At 34.2% G+C, this 26,790-nt stretch overlaps 1 protein-coding gene across 2 annotated transcripts in view; it reads left to right on the forward strand.

Moving 5' to 3' along the window:
- SEMA3A (semaphorin 3A) overlaps positions 1 to 26,790 on the forward strand; it is a 534,862-nt gene that overhangs the window by 420,484 nt on the left and 87,588 nt on the right. For both annotated transcript variants that reach the window (XM_005550353.5, XM_005550356.5), the window contains one exon: positions 25,640 to 25,733. In XM_005550353.5, coding sequence (XP_005550410.2) covers positions 25,640 to 25,733 — 94 coding nt within the window. The remainder of the gene's footprint in view (positions 1 to 25,639; positions 25,734 to 26,790) is intronic.

Consider the following 26,790-nt stretch of genomic DNA (forward strand, 5'->3'; position numbering starts at 1 on the left):
AAAAATAGAGATGGGACAGAACAAATACAGAGTAGAGTCAAAAGGAAAACCGTAACTTAAAATAGGCACTCAGGGCCAGGCGCGGTGGCTCATGACTGTAATTTCAGCACTTTGGGAGGCCAAGGCGGGTGGATCACATGAGGTCAGGAGTTTGAGACCAGCCTTACCAACATGGTGAAACCCTGTCTCTACTAAAAATAAAAAAAATTAACCAGACATGGTGGCAGGTGCCTGTAGTCCCAGCTGTTCGGGAGTGTGAGGCAGGAGAATTGCTTGAACCCAAAAGGCGGAGGTTGCGGTGAACCGAGATTGCGCCACTGCACTCCAGTCTGGGCGACAGAGCAGGACTCTGTCAAAATAAATAAAAATAAACAAATAAATAAATAAATAGGCACTCAGAATTTTAATATTCAAAGAAGCAACAATAAAAGACTTGTGAAAACTCCAGGGGAGTTGGAACAAGAAAGTCATTGGTGCTTTCTTATACGACCTTTTAGTGGAAGAGTGGAATGAAATTCAGAATAAAGTGTTAATGTACAAGGGGTAATTGAGGGAAAACAGCAAGTATAAAATGACTTATGTTATGAAATTTGATGGTGAAAAGAGTCAAATTCAAGAGAGTTTGGTCAGGAGACAAAATAAGTTGTGTGACCACTAAATTTATCTTTATAGGTATGAAATCTGTTTCCCAATTAATTCTTTGAAAAAATCAGGACTTACCTTTGTTTCTCAGCTCTATCATTTGTTAACCCATAGCCAGCAGATTAACCAGACCCCTCGTTATCATTTTGAACCTAAGAAGAAAGAAGTTAAGACAACTTGTGGCAGAGTAAGATTAGAAATAATAGTTTCTTGTTCCCAGAATATTTCTTCAGTATACCAACCACATCTTTTGTGCTATGAATTTGTAAAAATCATATATTTCATATGGCAACAACTCGAACAGTTATGCCTATCTTGGCCATGCATATAATTATTATAAATTCAGGCATAGTTAATTATGAGTTGTGCCCTCTGGAGCATAAGCGACCTTTATTTTTGTGAGAATTGTGAGGATTATAAATATAATACGAAATATTAAAAATAATAATAATAGTTAAGAGTGTATATGTTATCATCACATAGGAATAAACAGCCTTAAGGAGATTAAGGTCATGATTACACAACTACAGAGCAGCAGATTCTGGACTCAAAGTCAGGTATGCTAAATCTAGAGACTGTTGTAGGAACCAGTGCAGGACCCAGCGCTGTGTTCTCAGCTTGTGCTGCTATAGTTTAATGCTTGTACCAGGGAGAGTGCTGACAAAGGTTGACAGTAGTAGTAGTGATTGTAGTAGTCACATCAGCAGCAGACTTTCTGCCTTTGACATACATTCTCTGGTTCTGTGACTTTATCACACAGAGCACTCATAGAGCATTTATAATAGCAACAGTAGTAGAAGAGCAGGAAAAATAGCATTATTCTGGCCCCTTCCCTGATTCCGTGTGGCTACATATCTTTAGAAGCTGAAACTCTTACAGTGTGTCCAATAATGGCAAAAAGAAAATTGTGGGAACCAAACAGTTTGGGTTGACAATATATTTAAGGTTCAGTTGTACATCTCTCTTCCAAAAAAAGAGGATATGTCAGAGCTTCTGACTAAAAACAAAACTTTACTTTCTGACAACCCATGCATATGCATCTTTTCCATTTTGCTTCATTTATTTTTAAAAGGAAAAGGAAGATGCAAAAGTTTAGAGGAGAAAGCTGGCTTCATTTACCTTAAAAGGTTAAGAAAGATACCAAAAAAGTAGGATAAAATAAAGGGTGTTATAGAGGAAATTAATATTATGATATAAATAGTTCAACAAATTGATTCCATGTTTCTAATCATTTTTTCCCTGTTAAATGTTAACAGACATTTTTTATTTGCAAAAAAAATAAACATTTTAAAATTCACAGTTGTGCTATAGTTTATAGCTTTAGCGCATGATTCGGGATATTCTTCAGTTCAGTTCCTATCATTATTTCTCTTGTACTGGTCTTGCTACAGTTTTTTTACTTCCATATGTGTTCACTCATTGCTCTCATCCAGCCCACCAGTTTACTTTTTTTTTCTCCCAGAATAGTGTCTACGATTTTATGGTCAGTTTCAAATCCCTGTGTAATATGATATCCTCCTACATCTATGTTCTCATTTCCTATGACACCCCCACTCATCCTCCCTTTGCTCCTCCTAAACTTCAATGCAGTCCATTGATGTAGTTAGCCACAAAAAAAAAAAAAAAAAAAAAAAAAAATCTCATTCCCAATGAAGCATCCACCCTCGCTAATACTGACACATGTTTATGTTTGACCCTTATTCTTAACATTCCTTGAGAAATCCACATTGGTAGGTCTTACATTACATAGACATCCTCTTTATTTGAAAGAGATCCCTTTCTAAATGTATCTATAAAGAAAAAAATAATAATTCACTTACCATTGTGATTAGATCCCTATCTTATTTTGTTTAAGGTCAGAGATTTTGACTTAAGCAACAGGATATTTTAGGCAAACAGATACTGTTGTGGCTCTGTAGTAATCAACTGTAAAGCTAAGTTTTCCATTTTTCCCTACACATACTGTCTTGGAATTAGCAATATTTCAGTGTCTTCAAATAAACAAGAGCTAGCTTTCCAATACATGCCAAATCAGGGAACGTACATTTAAATGATGGGAAATTAAGGTCAAATTCCAGGAATGCTGATTTTTTAAAACCACAAAATAAGAAGCCCTATAAAAAAGTGTTTTGTGTTTCTTAAAATAACTTTTTTATGTCATATAGAACAGCCACAGTTATTTTGCTAACCATTTAATGTACTAAATTCATTTTCCCCCCAAATACTTTCAATTTCAAATTAGCCATTAGGCATTCTAAACACAATAGAATAGGAATTATTTTATGATTTATGTTATGGAACATTGGAGTGACCAGATTACATTGTAAATGATTTTAGCTATTTTTTTTACATTTATTCTCAATTTACAGTCTCTGTTGAACAAACTGACTGGTATCCTTTCTATTTTCAAAAGTTTCTGAATGAAAATTTGTAATACCGCATGAATAGAATTACAATTCACTAGTTAGACATATTTTTCCTACTGTGTCATTTTTATTACCCCTGCTAATTTCATAATTGTTTTCAAACAAAATATAAATATGATTTTTTCTTATAACTATCTGACCATTCAAAATAATTTCAAAGACTAAGTAAAAACAATAGCCAGGTAGTCATTGTCTGGCTTTTATAATCAGTTTTTTGAAAGCATTATTAGGAAAATAAGTAAATAAATACTTCTTAGTGACTTGAAAGGAATAGAGAACTGTAGAAAAGTTATACATGGTTCAGGGGGCGGAGCAAGATGGCCGAATAGGAACAGCTCCAGTCTCCAACTCCCAGCGCGAGCGACACAGAAGACCGGTGATTTCTGCATTTTCAACTGAGGTACTGGGTTCATCTCACTGGGGAGTGCCGGACGATCGGTGCTGGTCAGCTGCTGCAGCCCGACCAGCGAGAGCTGAAGCAGGGCGAGGCATCGCCTCACCTGGGAAGCGCAAGGGGGAAGGGAATCCCTTTTCCTAGCCAGGGGAACTGAGACATACAACACCTGGAAAATTGGGTAACTCCCACCCCAATACTGCGCTTTAAGCAAACAGGCACACCAGGAGATCATATCCCACACCTGGCCGGGAGGGTCCCACACCCACGGAGCCTCCCTCATTGCTAGCACAGCAGTCTGTGATCTACGGGCAAGGCAGCAGCGAGGCTGGGGGAGGGGTGCCCACCATTGCTGAGGCTTAAGTAGGTAAACAAAGCTGCTGGGAAGCTCGAACTGGGTGGAGCTCACAGCAGCTCAAGGAAACCTGCCTGCCTCTGTAGACTCCACTTCTGGGGACAGGGCAATAACAAACACAGCCGAAACCTCTGCAGACGCAAACGACTCTGTCTGACAGCTTTGAAGAGAGCAGTGGATCTCCCAATACGGAGGTTGAGATCTGAGAAGGGACAGACTCCCTGCTCAAGTGGGTCCCTGACCCCTGAGTAGCCTAACTGGGAGACATCCCCCACTAGGGGCAGTCTGACACCCCACACCTCACAGGGTGGAGTACAGCCCTGAGAGGAAGCTTCCAAAGCAAGAATCAGACAGGTACACTTGCTGTTCAGAAATATTCTATCTTCTGCAGCCTCTGCTGCTGATACCCAGGCAAACAGGGTCTGGAGTGGACCTCAAGCAATCTCCAACAGACCTACAGCTGAGGGTCCTGACTGTTAGAAGGAAAACTATCAAACAGGAAGGACACCTACACCAAAACCCCATCAGTACATCACCATCATCAAGACCAGAGGCAGATAAAACCACAAAGATGGGGAAAAAGCAGGGCAGAAAAGCTGGAAATTCAAAAAATAAGAGCGCATCTCCCCCGGCAAAGGAGCGCAGCTCATCGCCAGCAACGGATCAAAGCTGGACAGAGAATAACTTTGACGAGATGAGAGAAGAAGGCTTCAGTCCATCAAATTTCTCAGAGCTAAAGGAGGAATTATGTACCCAGCGCAAAGAAACTAAAAATCTTGAAAAAAAAGTGGAAGAATTGATGGCTAGAGTAATTAATGCAGAGAAGGTCATAAACGAAATGAAAGAGATGAAAACCATGACACGAGAAATACGTGACAAATGCACAAGCTTCAGTAACCAACTCGATCAACTGGAAGAAAGAGTATCTGCGATTGAGGATCAAATGAATGAAATGAAGCGAGAAGAGAAACCAAAAGAACAAAGAAGAAAAAGAAATGAACAAAGCCTGCAAGAAGTATGGGATTATGTAAAAAGACCAAATCTACGTCTGACTGGGGTGCCTGAAAGTGAGGGGGAAAATGGAACCAAGTTGGAAAACACTCTTCAGGATATCATCCAGGAGAACTTCCCCAACCTAGTAGGGCAGGCCAACATTCAAATCCAGGAAATACAGAGAACGCCACAAAGATAATCCTCGAGAAGAGCAACTCCAAGACACATAATTGCCAGATTCACCAAAGTTGAAATGAAGGAAAAAATCTTAAGGGCAGCCAGAGAGAAAGGTCGGGTTACCCACAAAGGGAAGCCCATCAGACTAACAGCAGATCTCTCGGCAGAAACTCTACAAGCCAGAAGAGAGTGGGGGCCAATATTCAACATTCTTAAAGAAAAGAATTTTAAACCCAGAATTTCATATCCAGCCAAACTAAGTTTCATAAGTGAAGGAGAAATAAAATCCTTTACAGATAAGCAAATGCTTAGAGATTTTGTCACCACTAGGCCTGCCTTACAAGAGACCCTGAAGGAAGCACTAAACATGGAAAGGAACAACCGGTACCAGCCATTGCAAAAACATGCCAAAATGTAAAGACCATCAAGGCAAGGAAGAAACTGCATCAACTAACGAGCAAAATAACCAGTTAATATCATAATGGCAGGATCAAGTTCACACATAACAATCTTAACCTTAAATGTAAATGGACTAAATGGTCCAATTAAAAGACACAGACTGGCAAACTGGATCAAGAGTCAAGACCCATCAGTCTGCTGTATTCAGGAGACCCATCTCACACGCAGAGACATACATAGGCTCAAAATAAAGGGATGGAGGAAGATTTACCAAGCAAATGGAGAACAAAAAAAAAGCGGGGGTTGCAATACTAGTCTCTGATAAAACAGACTTTAAACCATCAAAGATCAAAAGAGACAAAGAAGGCCATTACATAATGGTAAAGGGATCAATTCAACAGGAAGAGCTAACTATCCTAAATATATATGCACCCAATACAGGAGCACCCAGATTCATGAAGCAAGTCCTTAGAGACTTACAAAGAGACTTAGACTCCCATACAATAATAATGGGAGACTTCAACACTCCACTGTCAACATTAGACAGATCAACGAGACAGAAAGTTAACAAGGATATCCAGGAATTGAACTCATCTCTGCAGCAAGCAGACCTAATAGACATCTATAGAACTCTCCACCCCAGATCAACAGAATATACATTCTTCTCAGCACCACATCGTACTTACTCCAAAATCGACTACGTAATTGGAAGTAAAGCACTCCTCAGCAAATGTACAAGAACAGAAATTATAACAAACTGTCTCTCAGACCACAGTGCAATCAAACTAGAACTCAGGACTAAGAAACTCAATCAAAACCGCTCAGCTACATGGAAACTGAACAACCTGCTCCTGAATGACTACTGGGTACATAATGAAATGAAGGCAGAAATAAAGATGTTCTTTGAAACCAATGAGAACAAAGATACAACATACCAGAATCTCTGGGACACATTTAAAGCAGTGTGTAGAGGGAAATTTATAGCACTAAATGCCCACAAGAGAAAGCAGGAAAGATCTAAAATTGACACTCTAACATCGCAATTAAAAGAACTAGAGAAGCAAGAGCAAACACATTCGAAAGCTAGCAGAAGGCAAGAAATAACTAAGATCAGAGCAGAACTGAAGGAGATAGAGACACAAAAAACTCTCCAAAAAATCAATGAATCCAGGAGTTGGTTTTTTGAAAAGATCAACAAAATTGACAGACCACTAGCAAGACTAATAAAGAAGAAAAGAGAGAAGAATCAAATAGACGCAATAAAAAATGATAAAGGGGATATCACCACCGACCCCACAGAAATACAAACTACCATCAGAGAATACTATAAACACCTCTACGCAAATAAACTGGAAAATCTAGAAGAAATGGATAATTTCCTGGACACTTACACTCTTCCAAGTCTAAACCAGGAAGAAGTTGAATCCCTGAATAGACCAATAGCAGGCTCTGAAATTGAGGCAATAATTAATAGCCTACCAACCAAAAAAAGTCCAGGACCAGATGGATTCACAGCTGAATTCTACCAGAGGTACAAGGAGGAGTTGGTACCATTCCTTCTGAAACTATTCCAATCAATAGAAAAAGAGGGAATCCTCCCTAACTCATTTTATGAGGCCAACATCATCCTGATACCAAAGCCTGGCAGAGACACAACAAAAAAAGAGAATTTTAGACCAATATCCCTGATGAACATCGATGCAAAAATCCTCAAGAAAATACTGGCAAACCGGATTCAGCAACACATCAAAAAGCTTATCCACCATGATCAAGTGGGCTTCATCCCTGGGATGCAAGGCTGGTTCAACATTCGCAAATCAATAAACATAATCCAGCATATAAACAGAACCAAAGACAAGAACCACTTGATTATCTCAATAGATGCAGAAAAGGCTTTTGACAAAATTCAACAGCCCTTCATGCTAAAAACGCTCAATAAATTCGGTATTGATGGAACGTACCTCAAAATAATAAGAGCTATTTATGACAAACCCACAGCCAATATCATACTGAATGGGCAAAAACTGGAAAAATTCCCTTTGAAAACTGGCACAAGACAGGGATGCCCTCTCTCACCACTCCTATTCAACATAGTGCTGGAAGTTCTGGCTAGGGCAATTAGGCAAGAGAAAGAAATCAAGGGTATTCAGTTAGGAAAAGAAGAAGTCAAACTGTCCCTGTTTGCAGATGACATGATTGTATATTTAGAAAACCCCATTGTCTCAGCCCAAAATCTCCTTAAGCTGATAAGCAACTTCAGCAAAGTCTCAGGATACAAAATTAATGTGCAAAAATCACAAGCATTCTTATACATCAGTAACAGACAAACAGAGAGCCAAATCAGGAATGAACTTCCATTCACAATTGCTTCAAAGAGAATAAAATACCTAGGAATCCAACTTACAAGGGATGTAAAGGACCTCTTCAAGGAGAACTACAAACCACTGCTCAGTGAAATAAAAGAGGACACAAACAAATGGAAGAACATACCATGCTCATGGATAGGAAGAATCAATATCGTGAAAATGGCCATACTGCCCAAGGTAATTTATAGATTCAATGCCATCCCCATCAAGCTACCAATGAGTTTCTTCACAGAATTGGAAAAAACTGCTTTAAAGTTCATATGGAACCAAAAAAGAGCCCGCATCTCCAAGACAATCCTAAGTCAAAAGAACAAAGCTGGAGGCATCACGCTACCTGACTTCAAACTATACTACAAGGCTACAGTAACCAAAACAGCATGGTACTGGTACCAAAACAGAGATATAGACCAATGGAACAGAACAGAGTCCTCAGAAATAATACCACACATCTACAGCCATCTGATCTTTGACAAACCTGAGAGAAACAAGAAATGGGGAAAGGATTCCCTATTTAATAAATGGTGCTGGGAAAATTGGCTAGCCATAAGTAGAAAGCTGAAACTGGATCCTTTCCTTACTCCTTATACGAAAATTAATTCAAGATGGATTAGAGACTTAAATGTTAGACCTAATACCATAAAAATCCTAGAGGAAAACCTAGGTAGTACCATTCAGGACATAGGCATGGGCAAAGACTTCATGTCTAAAACACCAAAAGCAATGGCAGCAAAAGCCAAAATTGACAAATGGGATCTCATTAAACTAAAGAGCTTCTGCACAGCAAAAGAAACTACCATCAGAGTGAACAGGCAACCTACAGAATGGGAGAAAATTTTTGCAATCTACTCATCTGACAAAGGGCTAATATCCAGAACCTACAAAGAACTCCAACAAATTTACAAGAAAAAAACAAACAACCCCATCAAAAAGTGGGCAAAGGATATGAACAGACATTTCTCAAAAGAAGACATTCATACAGCCAACAGACACATGAAAAAATGCTCATCATCACTGGCCATCAGAGAAATGCAAATCAAAACCACAATGAGATACCATCTCACACCAGTTAGAATGGCGATCATTAAAAAGTCAGGAAACAACAGGTGCTGGAGAGGATGTGGAGAAATAGGAACACTTTTACACTGTTGGTGGGATTGTAAACTAGTTCAACCATTATGGAAAACAGTATGGCGATTCCTCAAGGATCTAGAACTAGATGTACCATATGACCCAGCCATCCCATTACTGGGTATATACCCAAAGGATTATAAATTATGCTGCTATAAAGACACATGCACACGTATGTTTATTGCAGCACTATTCGCAATAGCAAAGACTTGGAATCAACCCAAATGTCCATCAGTGACAGATTGGATTAAGAAAATGTGGCACATATACACCATGGAATACTATGCAGCCATCAAAAAGGATGAGTTTGTGTCCTTTGTAGGGACATGGATGCAGCTGGAAACCATCATTCTTAGCAAACTATGACAAGAACAGAAAACCAAACACCGCATGTTCTCACTCATAGGTGGGAACTGAACAATGAGATCACTTGGACTCAGGAAGGGGAACATCACACACAGGGGCCTATCATGGGGGGGGGAGGGGGGAGGGATTGCATTGGGAGTTATACCTGATGTAAATGACGAGTTGATGGGTGCAGCACACCAACATGGCACAAGTATACATATGTAACAAACCTGCACGTTATGCACATGTACCCTACAACTTAAAGTATAATAATAATAAATAAATTTAAAAAAAAAAGATAAGTTATACATGGTTCTTCCAGATTAAACTCAAAAATCAAAAGGCATTAAACATATATGACCAGCTGAAATTGCATTGAAACGATTGGTGCTTTTAGACCTACCCTTTGGCCACTGCTTGTATGATCAGTGATGCTCAGCCAAGCAGAAATTTGGACTTGAAACAGGTCAGCAAAAAGAAATATAATATAATTAGTAGTGACACTGGAGATTTAGCTGTTATTGTGAATGGAATAATGCCTTTTATATCATTAGCTATGAACTTATAATAAATATGACAGTAACCCACAGAGGTTACCATGGAAAGAGCCAAATTATTTAGTGGAAAAGATTTGAAAACTTTGAATCTTGATATTGAACAGTCACTTAATTTCTCTGAACTTTAGTGTTTTTGTATATTTGGATGAATTATATAAAATGTTAAGATAAAAAAGTCTTTATTACTTAAAAGTCATGGTTATTACTTACCTGAGTCAGTCATTATTTTGCCATTATTTGAATTGATATACAATTGTATAGCAAATTTTAAAAGAAATCAGGTGATGGTTACCAGAGGCTAGGAAGAATAGTCGGGAGGTAGAAATGAAGAGGGAATGGTTAATGGGAACAAAAATACAATTAAATAGAAGGAATAAGATTTAGTGATTGATAGCACAATAGGAGGACTTTAGTTAACAATAATTTATTGTATATTTCAAAACACCTGATAGGGTAGAATTGGAATGTTCCTAACACAAAAAAATGATGAATGCCTAAGGTGATAGATATCCCAATTACCCTGATTTATCATTACACATTGTGTACTAGCATCAAAACATCACATTTACCCCATAATATGTACAACTATTATGTATCCACAATAAGTAAAAAGAAAAAAAAAAAAAGAAAAAGAAATATGGTTTCAAATTAGTATTCAATATAATAATAGTATATAATAAAGTACAAATATGTGTGTGTGTATATATATATGTACAAATAAAGCATCTCATATCAGATGCCCATCATTTAATGCCCTTTAATACAAATTTAAAGATAGGAAATCTTATCATACATTGGTTTATTTACCAAAAAATTTTAATTCATCGGTTTTCAGTCAAGTTTGGGCCTGGTTTACATTTTGACAGTCTAAGTTTTTAAAATGTTGTTATATATTACTGTGAAGATAAATGTCCAAATGACTCAAATTATTACATAAAATTTAGGGAATGAAACTTCTATTTTTATTATAATTATTTTAATACAGGTATGAATATCACTGTCAATTGGCATCATACATTATTTAAGTGACCCTGTAAAAAGGAGACAAGATTTGAATGTCTGCATTTTTAGGTATAGATGATGGCTCTGAGATGATGACATCTGCAATATTTTAATTTTGCCAAAGCCAAAATCTAGCTTTTCTACTGACTTTTTTTGAGTTTGAGTAACAGCAGTAATTTATAGAAATTATTTGAACTCAAAATCTAACAGCATCTTTGACTTTGCTTGTAGATATTCCGTATTCAACATGCTCCTAGGTTTTTCTTAATCAATCCTTAAAAAGGACCTTGAGACTAAATTATTTCAAGTTTAACAAAATATAACCTTTTCTTTTCAAAGTAAGGAATAGTGTCTTTATACATGATCATAAATAAAGATGACTTAAAATATATTTATTTTCCAAGTAGTTTTTGTTTTATTTAGTAATAAAGAATTTTTGGAGTTACGATTATAATATTAGAAGTTACTTTAATTTCTCAGGAGTTACTACTTCACAATGTACCCAGTGTCTTTTTTGTTATCTTTTGCACTCCTTTCTTATGATCTGTTAATAGCAAATTAGGTTCCTTCCATTTTCCACTTCCCACTTCCTGCTGCTCATTCTTGCCATGTAGCTCTGTAGCTAGAACATAGCTCAGATAGTTTACAATTGAAAATGAATGAAATACATATAATATGTTATCTTTCAACATCATATACCTCTTGCTTCCGTGTACTCAAGGACATGTCAATACAATAGATCACTAGGATGATACAATTTAGAAAAGAATGACATTAAAGCAAAACCATGAGTCAGACAGATAAGGTACTCAAAAGGTAAAATTAATTTTTAAGTCCTTTTCTTCTACCACTTTGGGGGAAACCACCCTTAGCCTTGTTTCCAGCAGTGTTATAAAAAATAAAAACAAAAATAAGGAGGAGAGCATAAATTAAAATTAAAACAGGGAAACTTTTCGTTAATCCGATAATTAAATGTTTCTTTATTCTTAACTTCAAAAATAGACATTGTTGTTTTGTGTGTATCTAGATGTTTAAATATTTGTAAACAAAAGAGCATATGTAAGAGATTATAAATATAACATGTAACATTAAGTCATATGCATATTTATATGTTACTTAAAATATATGAGATAAAACATGTTTTATTTGTACGTTTATTTGTACATTTGTACAAATGTATATATGGATGTAATAAGTATTCCAAAGTAATGTTTTAATATCTGCATATTTCCATTCAGTTTATTTATTTGCTTGCATAGTTTTTAGGGGCTATCCGACTATAATTGTTTGTATTACTCATCAACATTGGTAACACACGAGCTTGGGAAATTTTTACCAGTTTTTTTTTAATTCAATGGTGCCTAGACAGCTCGAAAACATAAATATGCCCCAATTTTTTTTGCCTATCATGCCCCTATCAGTCTACTCTTCAGGTTGGATCATTCTTCTAAATATAGATCTATATCTAGATCTAGCTACAAAGATAATTAATATATACTATATATATATATGCAATGATCTCATATATAGATATGAATCATGTGCATTCTTTCTTCAACTTATTTAAACCTTGCATTGTTTTAATTTGAACAAATGTAACACAAATTATATAGGAATTTATATCATAACTTACAGTAATTAATTATTTTTACTATTTTTATATTTTTATTTGTGTTAATATTGTCCCCACATGTAAACTTTAAAAGTTCTTAATCACAGAGATTAAAGTATATTTTTAAATAATTGTAAGTTGCAATTAGTAAGTTGAGTAAGATATTAATCAAACTTTCAACTACTCAAAATAATTTATAATAAATATTTAATATGTTTTCTCCAAATGAAAATATAATTTGGAGTGATAAATGTCCAATAAATATGAATGCTAATTTTAAGCCCACAGTATAATTTTTAACATCAAACATTGTAGTTAAAAAAACAAATTAAATGCCTGATTCATTAGAGATGATGTAATCATAATTGTTTATTTGATGCAAAGATGTCTTGCTCTCTAGACAAAAATTTTTACCAGTGAGATAAATTATTTATAAATAATTCAAGTATTAATTATAGTGGATTATAAATAATGACCTAAAAGCAATTCAACAGGTAATACAGAGTACCCTCTATGGTGATTAAGTTGATAGCAAAATAAGTCACTTAATATCTAGATAACTAAGAACCGCCCTGCCTGTATTTTGAAATCATTAAATATATATCCCTACAGTTCAACCCTTAATGTAGACATAAATATTTGAAACAGTTTTCTTTTTCTAAATAAAACAGAGACATAGTGTTAAATAGCAGTATGTGTGTGTCTGTATACATATAAAACATATATACATATATATTACATAATTACATATATATAATAATAAAGCAATGAGTGAAAAGCTATGGAGATTTATGATACTATGACAATTAAATTAGAGTTTCAAATCACTTTGAAGTTCCCATTAACTTCCTTGTCCAACCATAATTAATTGCTAAACTATATAGTACCTCTACCATGAGATAGGACAGCGGGACCACAACCCTCTGAAAACTTTGCTATTTGAAGTAAAGCTAGAGAATGGCAAGTATTTAGAAGATAAATGCAGTGTAGTTTTGGAGATCAGATGAATTACAATGCTTTAGAAGGCTTGCAAACTCAAATGTCTACAGTGCTCAGTCAGTTGATATAAAAATATAGAAACATCTTAATAGATTTTTTTAAAAATGCAAAATAATAAGGAGTAATTGAAATTTTAAATTCGCCCTTGAAAAGCCCTTAGGTTTCATGAAAAGGCCTTCAAATTCAAGATTTCACAACTCTGTCTCAAGTAAATAAAGCCTGTTTCTGGGCTAGATTCACTCCATACACTGTCAGTTAAAGAAATTGCATAACGGGATACAGGGACCCTACTTATTGTAATGCATGTCTCGTATGGTCCTTGTAAAACATATTTTAAATAGAGAAAAAATTTACGAATAGAAGAAATTCCTAAATCCCATATGTTAAAGACCTAATATTTTAATGCATTTTATTCAAAGTGTTTCTCCACACATCTTAAATAGTTGTCACAGCATTCCATATTCCTTCTGCAATGAAACAGTAGAGTTATTAAACATCTGTTTTTAACACCTATCTCATATTCAATTACATAGATAGGCAATACTTTGCCATTTCCCCCAACTGGCATTAAAATTTTTCAATATTTTAAATACTGAGTTCACCATGATGAACTTCTTGCTTTGATTTTTTTTTCTTTTTTCTTTTCATAAAGATATATTTACAGTAAAATAATCAAGTTAAATTGTACGGACATTTTTAACGATCCTCCAAATTCCCAAATTATTCTCTAAAATGTGCATTATCGCTAAGAATTGACAGAATTGTCTCTTTCCCAGAATAACTTTGTCAAAATAACAATTATTTTTGAAGTCTTCGCTAATTTGCTAAAAGAAAATCATATAGTTACATCATACCATTATGACAGCGCTTGAATGACAAGGCTTTGCTGAAACAAAGTTTGGTATAAATAAAATGTTAATACTTTTGGCCTCGTCACTTCCCAGATGGCATCTCTGAAAAAAATCTTGAAATGTAAAGAAACCATATGACTAGATTCCAATTCTTTTTACAGGACATATGCTCTTTTCTGTTGACATATTTACATTTAGGTTGATAAAATTTCCCAGTGATGTCTAATCATGGATTTGACAAACATGTTTATAAAAAGAAGTGATAAAAAAGTAATAGCTCTACTTTCACAATTTAGTACTAAAAACATTGATGCTTTAAGAAATTATAATATCACAAATAAAAATAACTGTTTTGAGTGTAGAAGACTTAAAATGCACATATGAAGAGATCAAGTCAATTTGTTCTATTACTTTACTTTTTGTAGACCATTGATTTGCTTTCTGACTCAGCTTACTTTACCAGGTCTCACTGGGGCAAAATGTTGTAGAGTAAATTGTTCATGTTCTGGACTTTCTCATTCTAGCCAAGATAGAATTTTCCCTTTCATTGTTATATATCTTGGGAGTTAACAGGCATTCATAGCTGAATAATTATACCATGGCAGGCATATGATATCTGCATAAACTCAAATTAAGCTCCTATTAAAAACATAATCTACTTGAATTTTGAACACACATGCTTTCTGTTTTCCTTGGATTCTACCATTAATTTTAATGATGACAAAAAGCAGATGAATTATGACCCCAATGTTTTTTGGAGGAACCCAGATAAATTCAGGTCCCTTAAATTTAAGAGGGCAAATCCTATTTAATCCAACTCTAAGGTTTCTGTGCATGTACATATTGTATTAGAATCGGAATGGGTAACATGATACTAACTTTTCACAAACTTGGAAACAAAGTGACTTTATATATTTTTGCAAATAAAGTAGAAATTATGTTAATTCATTCTATTTACCTTTACTATGTTAACAGTATAACTTGAAGACCATATTAAATACAACACTATCTGTCACGGTCAATTCAGTTCAGATGAATTCAAGGTCTAATACATGCTTGAACTAAAGGAACTGCAAAGGCATATTAAGAGATAGTATATATGGTATAACAACTCTTTATGTCTGAAGTGTATCAGTAAAGTAGCATAGTTGAGTAAATCAAGTACGAAAAAAAAAATCAGGTTTTTATGATCTCTCCACTAACTACTGTTCTGGAAATAGGTTATGTGGTTTTGCTACAAACCAGCTTGTGAAATTAATCATTACTTTACTTTGTCTCTGTCTCTGCTACGTTATCTACAACAGTGGAACAATCACACCATGTATTTCAAGGGGCATTATAAGGTAAAAAAGTAAATATCTACAAAGCACTTAAAAGATTGTTCTTGGCTGATCGCTGCCTAACAGTTATTAGCAATAATTATCCTAGAAAATGAATTATTCACATGCTATCTATCATAACAAAGTTACACCATAAGTGTACCGTAAGTGTATCTGTGGTAATAAATTATAATTAACTAAATTTCTATAGGTTTTACATATGCTTCCTTATGTTAATACATATTTTTATTTCATTTAATCCTGGAATCGGTAGAGGATTTCCATTTCCTAGATAAGAATATTGACACTTCAAAGATATTTTTAAAACTTGTTTTAGAATATACAATCAATAATTTTACAATGAGGCAGAGAATCTAGATTTCATAGTCGATAAACCATAATATTTTTACTACATGCACCTTAAAGGTTAAGTAATGGGGAAATTCTTAGTCACAGAAAAGCCATATAATGCCTGGTGACCAATATCAAAGGTAAGATTTCTGCTACAATAGAGAAGTGCTTGAATGGACACAATAGAAGTTGAAGTCAATGGCCAGGCACAGTGGCTCCTTCCTGTAATCCCAGCACTTTGAGAGGCCACGGTGGGCAGATCACTTGAGGTCAGGAGTTAGAGACCAGCCTGGACAACACGGTGAAACACCATCTCTACTGAAACTACAAAAATTAGCTGGGCAGTGACACATGCCTGTAATCACAGCTACTTGGGAGGCTGAGGCAGGAGAATCACTTGAACCCAAGAGGCAAAGTTTGCAGTGAGGCAAGATCGCGCCACTGCACTCCAGCCTGGGTGATAGAGCTAGACTCTGTCGCAAAAAAAAAAAAAAAAAAAAAAAAAAAAAACTGTGACTCATGCCTGTAATCCCAGCACCTTGGGAGGCTGAAGTGGGTGGATCACCTGAGGTCAGGAGTTGGAGACCAGCCTGGCCAACATGGTGAAACCCCGTCTCTAGTAAAAACACAAAAAATTATCCTGGCATGGTGGCAGGTGCCTGTAATTCCAGCTACTTAGGAGGCTGAGGCAGAAGAATCACTTGAACCCGGGAGGTGGAGGTTGCAGTGAGCCAAGATCACCCCATTGCACTCCAGCCTGGGCAACAGCTACGTCTCAAAAAAAAAAAAAAAAAAAAAAAAAAGTTGAGGTCAATGAGGGCAGAGACAAAGCATTCCTACTTAGATTCAGCCTGTAGATCAACTTTCTGGGAATATTGTCTAGCTCGATAATAAATATGATCTTTCCTTCTATTTTAGATTCTAGTAGAGATTCTCTAGGAACAGAGGTTTTAATCAGTAAATAAATTCTAGCCTAGATACAACTAAAGATCAATCATACAGATTATACATGAATATTAAACTGGATCATATTTATATAGATGGAATAATTTTACTGTTTAATAGGTAAAATGCATTTTTTGTCAAAACAATTATTAAGCAATTATGGTTGCTTTGTAGTTGTGGTTGCTGAGATTTTTTTCCTAAAGTGTGGAGTTTTTGAAAAAATAGTGGTTGTTATTTGAGTAAGCAAAATAACTATAATTAATGATTAAAACATTTTAGTTAGCAACTACATTTTAGATTTAAAACTACATATTATAATTATTATACATCTAAAGCTACTCAAAACTATTAATTAATATTAAAAAGTTAATATACTCAGACCCAAATTTCCTTATAGGTACACATCTTCCTTAAACTTTTATCTTTCACTGAAGTTCTTCTTTCAATTTATAATAGTAACTTATTTGCAGCAATTTATTGCTTTATTGAAGGGAAAGGTGAAATTCTAATGGAATATGGCTATAAATCATAGCTAAATCTAAAGTAGGGTTAATACATTATAAACAAGGCAGAAAATTATACTTTCTTTTATTCGTGTGAGTTTATGTTTTAAATTCCTCAGCACTTGGTGACAGAGATCAGGGTTACATTTCTTTGCATCTTCCCACAATGTATATTGTTAAATAACTACTTCTGACAGACTAATTTTATGAAGCTTATAATTAGTAATTGCTTTCATATTCTTTTGAAGATCCAAGGACTCTTAATAGCTTGCAATTTTGAAATAACTACGGAAAGTAAGGAAATTTCATACAGGTCAGGAAACCAAGTTTAAGCAATTTCATTAGCAGAAGAATGAGGGCTGAGGTTCAATAATTGAATTTGTAAAAATAAGTGAATTCCATATAATAGTATGTAGACAGTGCAAAGGGAAAGGTATTTTAAAAATCTGGATAATCTCTGCATTTATTTACAAGGATGGAGACAAGGAATGAAAGCAGACGTAAATGTAGATGTTCAGAGTGATATGACCTTAAAATTACACCGTGTTAGAAATGGAAAGACCTTTGCATAATTAATTTAGAACTTCTTACCATGACTACATAAAGTCCATAACTTTCTAAGATTGCTGATAAAACATATGTATGGTTTGCTTCATTTTTTAAGCTTTTTTAAAATAGCTTTTTTAAAGCCATAGCTTTGTTGGAATATCAAAGAGGATTCTGATGCTACAGATGTTGAGAAACATGAGTTAAAGAAGCTAAGTGACTTGACCAAGTTGCAGCATACAACACTTAAAATTCCTATAAACGGCCGTAATGCATAAAAAGACCTAATTCTTCCCTTCCCAAGCTATGGCAAATCATTCTTTGCCCTCTACCAGGCTTGTGTGTCTCTAAATCGTCCCTGTCAGATTCATCATCATATTGCACCTCTTTGATGCTATTGTTCTGCAACTAAAATTATCACTGTGTCACTGGCACCTTCTGAATACAGACTAAATTGCTTATTTTGGCATAGAAAACCCTCCAAAGTTTGGTCCCCACATTTATTTTTCAGCTTCATCTTTTTAATGTATGTATATATTCTTCATTGTCCAAACTCAACTTTATGTTATTCTTCAAGTATGAATTATATTTATTTTCTTTGGAAATTTTGCTGGTGCTATTTCCTCTGGATAGAATAATCTGTCTCCCTGCTTTCCTCTGCCCTCTCTCTGTGGATTCTATGGGCCTCCTACACTCATATCCAGTCCACACAGACACACACACCCACACACACACACACACACATCTTTCTACAAAATATATTTTCAATAATTCAATCAAATAAAGGTATTATTTATGTACTAAAACAGAACATTCACTCCACTCATATTGAACTCTTATGGTTTCCAGTTTCTACTATTTTAGTGTGTTATGAATACTCGAAAATAAAATAGTTTTAGTGTATTATAAATATACTAAAATAAAATTGTTTCTACTATTTTAGCGTGTTATTTTGTGTAAATAATACTATGTTTGTGAATCCTGCATTTTTTATAGTGGTTAAAACCATGTTTTTGGAAAAAGATGTTATCAAGTTCTTATTCCCTCCATTATTAGCTTTGTGATTTGTTATTATATGCAAAATGTCTCAGTTTTCTCATCTGCAAAGCAGGTATTATAATAGCAGGGTTGTCATGAAGATTAAGTGAAATAATATATACATGAAGTTTTAAGGCAATGTTAACACTTAAATGAAAATAGCTAACAAATAATTTATAAACTCTATAATAGTGTACATAATGTATTATTGTTATATAATTTTTGTTCTACTCTGTGGTGTACTCCTTGAGATTCGCAACTACATCTTCCACCTCCATATTCCAAATACCTATATAAATCTTACATAGAAACAGCTCGATATGTATCTACTGAGTCATCAATATTTATATTAGTGCTTCAAAGACTTACATAAATTAATAAAACCTCAAAAACAAATACAATGGTGAAAATATCAGAAATCAATTATGTATTTCCATAAACAAAAAATTACATTTCACAAACCCAAGCAGTTTCTCTAGTTTGCTCCTCCACTTGCCTACATCCCAGAGCTGCCTGCAGTAATTTCTACTGAGCAAAAGAAGTCAGGAAAAAAACTACTGGAATGATGGGATACACAGGAGAGACATTACATTAATCAGAAATAAGTTTATGTTCCACAAATAAATAATTTGATAATTTTACCTATCAGTGAGGATGACCCTTTTGAGAGGGGTAACATTTATTGATTAGCTTAATATAAAAATCAGGTGAAGGCCGGGCGCGGTGGCTCAAGCCTGTAATCCCAGCACTTTGGGAGGCCGAGACGGGCGGATCACGAGGTCAGGAGATCGAGACCATCCTGGCTAATACGGTGAAACCCCCGTCTCTACTAAAAAAATACAAAAAAAACTAGCCGGGCTAGGTGGCGGGCGCCTGTGGTCCCAGCTACTCAGGAGGCTGAGGCAGAAGAATGGCGTGAACCCGGGAGGCGGAGCTTGCAGTGAGCTGAGATCCGGCCACTGCACTCCAGCCTGGGCGACAGAGCGAGACTTCGTCTCAAAAAAAAAAAAAAAAAAAAAAAAAAAAAAAAAAAAAAAATCAGGTGAAGAATTACAAGGCCCAGTGAAAATTAAAGAGGAGCAAGATTAGTATAAAGATAAAGGGACTTTAAACTATAGGTTTTATTTTTCAATCTTTTGTAACAAGAGTAGACTAATATTTGAAGTCTGTAAGCATCAATAATATATTAATAATAACACACGTACCACCAAGATGGTAAAGAGTATCGTATTTCCCAAAACTCACTTTAAAACTTGGTAATATTTGAATTTTGTAGGCTAACATCTCCCACACAATTGTGTTCACATCTGTGTCAGATCCTTAAATTATTAACTCCTGAAGGCGAAATTATTAGCTCCTGGGATGTGTCTTTGCTACTTTTTGTATGTAGTTTTTCCACAGTCTCTTCCATCCAGTTACTAATTTTTTCACTCATTCATTGATTCTTTTATGAGCTTTAACTCAGTGCAAAGCTCTATATTTACATTTGAAAGAAATGCAGTTAGATTTGTCCCTTACCTTTAAAAAAAATCTAATAAAAAAAAGGAATACATGCATCACCAAATATCAAGTTTGAAGTTTAAAGAAAATAACAGAAGAAAGATGTGAATAGATTGCTATGCAAGTTCCAGAGATAATACATTTTTCTCTCCTGGGGAAAATAACTGGACATTTAATGTACTGTGCATCATGGCCTAATCTTTACATAATAGGTAAAATTTGTACCTGCTTAGATTAGGGAAAAGTGACTCCAAGTTCATGAAGAATGACATACAGGAAAAATAGAGTGAGTATTTGTTCATCTGTACTACCATTAAATATGACTTGGCATAACTCCTGGCCTAAAAAAGCAACCCAAAAACTAAACTGATGTTTTCAGTGTGATCCCTCCTTGTAGATCTCATGGACTTTTTCTACTATGATTGTGATCTGATGTCAAAATTTCTCTTCCTGGAGGTCCTCTGACTGTGGACTCTCTATTGTGTGCTGTTAAGGGCATAGGATTCAGGATTTGGACACGTGTTGTTCAATGGAAATGTTCTGTATTTGCCTTTATCCATTATAGAAGCCACTAGCTGCATGTGACTATTGACATCTTGAAATGTGACTCATGAAGCTGGAGAATGGAATTTTTCTTTTTGATTAAAGTTAAATAACCACAAGCAACGTGTGACTGTAATATTGCACAGTGTATATCTAAAGTTGCCTTTTAAGGAAAAGTAAATTATGGATAAATCTGATCTGCAGAAGGATCTCTTTTGGTCAAAGTGCAATATGTCACAATATTTCCTCTGAGATCTTATTACACTCTTTATTTGCTGAAGCCAGTAGTTTCACCCTATATAGCTATTGCCTGTATACTATTGTTAATTCAAGTATGTGGAAAGGAAGACTAACCAATTATATCAGCAGGAATCTCTGAAGACTTCCAGGAAGTGACTTTTGAATTTAATCTCAAAGGAAAAGAAAGTCACCCTCAGGTTGGGGGCTGAGGATGAGTAAGAGCAGAATGAAGGGATCTCAGGCACAGATGAGAAAAGGATGGCATGACCAGGGGAATATTCAATAATTTAGTATAACTGGCATAGAAAGTGTCTTTTATGAGAAACAGAAAGGCAGGAAATACAATTTGAAAAAAAAATGATAATATGCATTCTTTCAATACTGTCCAACTATTAGTTTTCACATAATTTTATGCAATTTCCCACCTAAAATATTTATCCTATCACATATATAAAGGTTTCCTTTCTTTTCCTTTCCTTTCTTTTTCTTTTACAAACATCGTTTATGTTTTAATCATTAAATAAAACAACTAAAATTACAACTTTGTTACCTAAATTTATGACTTGGACAAGATTGAGATTTAGGAAATTTATTGCCATGAAGTCACCAATGGTTTATAATTTATAAGACTTTGGATTAGACATTAGCACAGTTATTATTTCCTCTAATGCCTTACCTCACCACAGTCTAATAACATTCAGGAAATCCAAAAGACAAAGGGGAGAGAGTGGTCTTGAAAGCTAAAAACAGTCGTTGAAAACTGATGCAATCATGTAATAAAATATAGCACAAAACCTTATATGATATGCTCATAGCATCTGCTAAAGCAATTAGAATCCGTGTAGCTAAAGTTTTATTCATGTATTTCTACAGTGAAAACTCTTTCAGCCCAAGTAAGACATATAAGCTATACAGTTTAATTGTAAACATTGGTCTTAGGATTTTCAGTCTTATTACTTGCATATGTGATCTATTTTACACTCTTCCAAAACAGAAATCCACTGGGTAGCAATCAGATTTTGAAAGTCCATCCAAGTAAAGCTAGATAGTGGTCTCTGTGATATTTTTCATATGATAACAAAGGGTGTTAATATGTAATTATATTAGCACTGTTCTTTCATGATAATTCAATACCTTCACACATCTAAATTAAGGTCTTGCTCATTAGATAACAGAAACAGCAATATAGTGTCTCTTTATATCAATGACATTAAATTTGTCAGATATATTAAAGAGGACACTGTTTTAATTGATGATTTTCACACGCATTCTATGTAATAATGTTGTAAATTTTAGAGATTCTCAAGAAAATATTTTAATGAATTGGCAGTTATATTCCTTTTGAAAGAATGTCACATATTAGAAAAATAATGTACTTTTTCTAATTTAAATTATTTTTTCATGAAATGTTTTCAATTAGCTTCTCATCTACCTATAAGAAAGAAGAATTTTCAATGCATTGTGAAAGGTCGAAATATTTACGTATATTTCAAACACGCCTTATAATTAAGACTGATAAAAATATAGACTGGCATTTCCACTGTGACATAAGATATTTCAATCATAGTAGAACAGAATAAGTTTACTGTAACGACTATAACCAATGGTTAAGGGAAATTAATAAATCTGTTTCAAGGGCATACTAAATATTTTGTAGACATTATTACAAGAACTCTTCACTTCAACTATGGGATTTTCGTATCTGCTTATTACAGGAGTCTGAGTTTCAGAAGGGTGTAGGAACTTGCCTGAGGCACAGAGCTAATAAAAGGCATAGCCAGAGATAACACCCAGTTCTGCCCGATTTCAACATCCTTAAAGTCCATTATTACATGTAATGGGCATGAATTTTACACTACAAACATGTGTAAGAAATGTCATTTTATCTCCCTATCCAAAAATCAAATTATATTTATTTCAGATCCTCATCTCACTAGACTGGAAAGGAAATTCAATTTATTTTGATTCTCTATGGAATCACGTAAGAATATAGAAGATTTACAGGGTAGATTCCCAGAAATTTGGGTAGGAGTTATATTAAAAGGAAACATATTATGTATCAGTAAAAGAGGTGACTAACTTAGTATTTATTTATGGGGTTGAACACAAAGGAGGAAAGGAAAGGGATGCCAGCTTTGATTACCTGACACCATGACGAAGGATAGTTTTTCATCTTCTCTTGAACCATAACTGACACGCTTAACCTCTCTTCCTATGAGGTCTAATCCTTTACCTTGTAAATCAAATACTGCATGAAATTGGAAGTACTTCTCATCTACCTTGGCATTGTCTGATTAACTTGGACATATGATCCCAGACATAAAGTATCTTATGCTTTGAGGAAATAGCACCTCTGTCTGTATCAGTAGTGTAAAATATCTTCTCGAGTACAAGAAAAGATAATATTTATAGCAATAATTTCTACCACACTACCACTTCGTTGTGCTGCTTCTTTTAATCTGTAATATATAGTCACACATACACATTTTAATATTTTGTATGAACTGTGACAATAGGGTATATGTCTTTTATTATGTTTCCTTTTTACTATTTCCTAATTTTTAATCAAAACACACATATATCTGGGTATTTCTTTAATGATTCTTCTAAGTTTTTGAATAGAATATGTTGTTTCATATAATTTTAATATTTAAATGCCTATGATAAATTTGTATTTGTGAAAATGTTTGGAATTTAGTGATTTATATAAATGTCTTAATGTAATATTTCTTTCATATTATGTTAGGAAAGTTGAAAATAATGGCAACAACCTGTGTTAATTTTCATATTATTTTGTTGTACTGGTAATATTAACATTATTAATAGAATAGAAATGAAAAGCATTTTAAAAATTTTGCTGCTTTTAAAATGGTTCAAATAAATTATATAACCCTCCCAATTAACTTGTGATGTTAAATATCCTTATCCGCGCTGACATTTTAGGACTAGAGGCTCAGAGATATGAAACGGTGACCAGAAAACCAGAGCTAAGTCTGGTGCCTGGCTCATTGCGTTTTCCACTGTAACTTAGCACAATTCTGTGAAAGCCCATAAATTATTTCACAGTAGAGATTTTAGAACTAAGCTAAAGAAATATCATTAGTACGGGACAGCTAATTGCCAAATACAGAATAAATGCAAAGAAAGAAGAATAGAATTAGTAATTCTCATTCAAGGTAATAAAAACAGAACACTTGGAATTTCTTCCTTTTTTAACTTTCGTCCTTAATTCAAATGAGTTTTAAGAGTAATAATTTGAAACCCTGCCATTAGTTCCATCAGAAATATTAAATGTTAAATAAAACGATCCTTATTGATCATAAAATGGACATCATTTACTCTCCCAAGATGGTAGAAAATACTTTTATGTGAATAGTAGAGAAATTGCCAAAAAATAAAAAGCTATTTTATTTCAGTCTGTGGATAACTTAATGTGCTACTGGAAAAAGCATACATATTCTTATCTAATTAATTCCCAGGGCACTTGGTTCTTAAAAGAATGCTCAGAAATGTCCCCAGATTTACTCCACTGTCACAAATAGATTGCAGTAGGTAGACACATTCTGACAACAGGGTCTCAAGCATGAATTAGTTATCTCCTTATCAAGATTTTTGATGTCACGCTTTCCTGCACATATTCTACCTTGAGACATGTGTATATTTTTTATATGTAGTCAAAAGTTTATTCCTGTTTCTGAGTACTTAGGGACCCAACAGAGCAGGCTTTCCCGTGGTAATAATGCGCTTGTTATTCCAATGACAGCACCTCCAGGCACACTGCTCTCCTAACCTGGGATATTTCCCTCTTAGAGAAGTGAATGAGGCATTTCAGGCACTTCACCTGCTGCTGATGTAACTTAAAAATACACAAGAAGCATGTAGCCACCAAAGATGTACAAAGGACATAGTGGGGAAAATAAATTTGATGGCTATTTAGCATGTATTCCGGAAAGTACATACAGACAAGATTATGTAATTTATTCTAGACAACTAGCGTAGTGAATTGCTATTTTTCTCTTCTACAAAGGAAGGAAATGAGTCATTTTATTTAAGTTTAACATTCTTTCCTCAAAAGCCATTATGATAGATCTTAACATACCTGTGTGATAAAATAATCACTCTCCTCTTATCATGACACATCCTGTTCTTTATCGTTCATTTACACATTATTACTTGTAACGTGCTAATTGCTACTAAATATCATTAAGCTAAGTAGATATTTGGCTAGCATTACCTACTTTCAATACACTTGATTTTTTTTTGCCATCTTAGAAATTTGAACAAATAAAAATAACTCTTGTGTTGGACATGAATACTTGACATCTCTTTGATTAACTGATATGTTGAAAACACTCCCTTTTATATATAAAGGAAACCCTTTTCTCTTTTTTTTTTAAATCTACAGGACAATATTTTTAAGCTGGAGAACTCACATTTTGAAAACGGCCGTGGGAAGAGTCCATATGACCCTAAGCTGCTGACAGCATCTCTTTTAATAGGTGCGTAGTCAACAATCAAACAGTGAGTTTTCTACAGATAACAGTTTCCATGTTCTTTTTTACCTACCAAGATTTTCCATTATTGAAATGATAATTGTTTTACAAGGCAATTAGTTGTGATATATTGAAATGTTTGAAAATGAAGAAGAAACACTAAATGGTATTTTCATTATTGCACCAACTATTCTGATTCTTTTAATTGAAATGGAATAGGATCTTCAAATGGCTCAATTACTGTTCATCCCCACTTGGTACAGTTGGCAAAGACCCATTGTGTTACCTTATGCTGGCTCATCCTAATATCATATTACATATACTGGCTAAGGGAAGATACATTCTGTATTCACCTTTATTGAAATTAGCTCTTCTTTTTGGAAAATCTAACAAAATATTTGATGTGACTTCCTCTATCCTTTTCTGTAACCACCTTCTTTTCTAGTTTTCTCCTCTTTTCATTTAGCATTGCTTATAAGTGGGGAATGCTTATAGTTCAAAATAATAGACGTAGATACAAATAAGATAAAACTTTAGTCTGTACTGAAAAACAAAGAATTTTTTCCAGACTCTTTTAACTACCTCTGTACTGGAGTTAACTAAATACACAAACAAAAAGTGGCAAATCATGAAGTAATTTTTAAAATTTTTGTTTTCTCTTTCTTTTATCATTTTTTTCTTTCTTTTTTATTTTGGAAATTTTGAGCAAACCAACAACCTAAAACATAAAAAAATTCTGGGTCATGATTCTGTTCTTGAATGTATTTTTCTACATAATTGTGTAGAAATTATGTACCTTTTTGTTTCCCTTTTCTGTAAAATATGCAAAATAATTATTTAATAGCAAAACAAAATAATAATGAAACTTTTCAAATCTAAAATTTCTAATTAAATTTTAAATAATAAATCTTGATTAAAAAATTAAATTTAAGTAATCTGATGTGTCATAAGTTTATAAAGTTTTCCATGTTTCTCTTCTTTTTTTTTCTACTCAGAAAAATAAACTCTAGTCATATTGACTGCCATATTAACCATGAAGATATATATATTTTTTCTGTATTCT

This window comes from Macaca fascicularis, chromosome 3 (genome assembly GCF_037993035.2).
Source record: "Macaca fascicularis isolate 582-1 chromosome 3, T2T-MFA8v1.1".
In the NCBI taxonomy this organism is placed as follows: domain Eukaryota; kingdom Metazoa; phylum Chordata; class Mammalia; order Primates; family Cercopithecidae; genus Macaca; species Macaca fascicularis.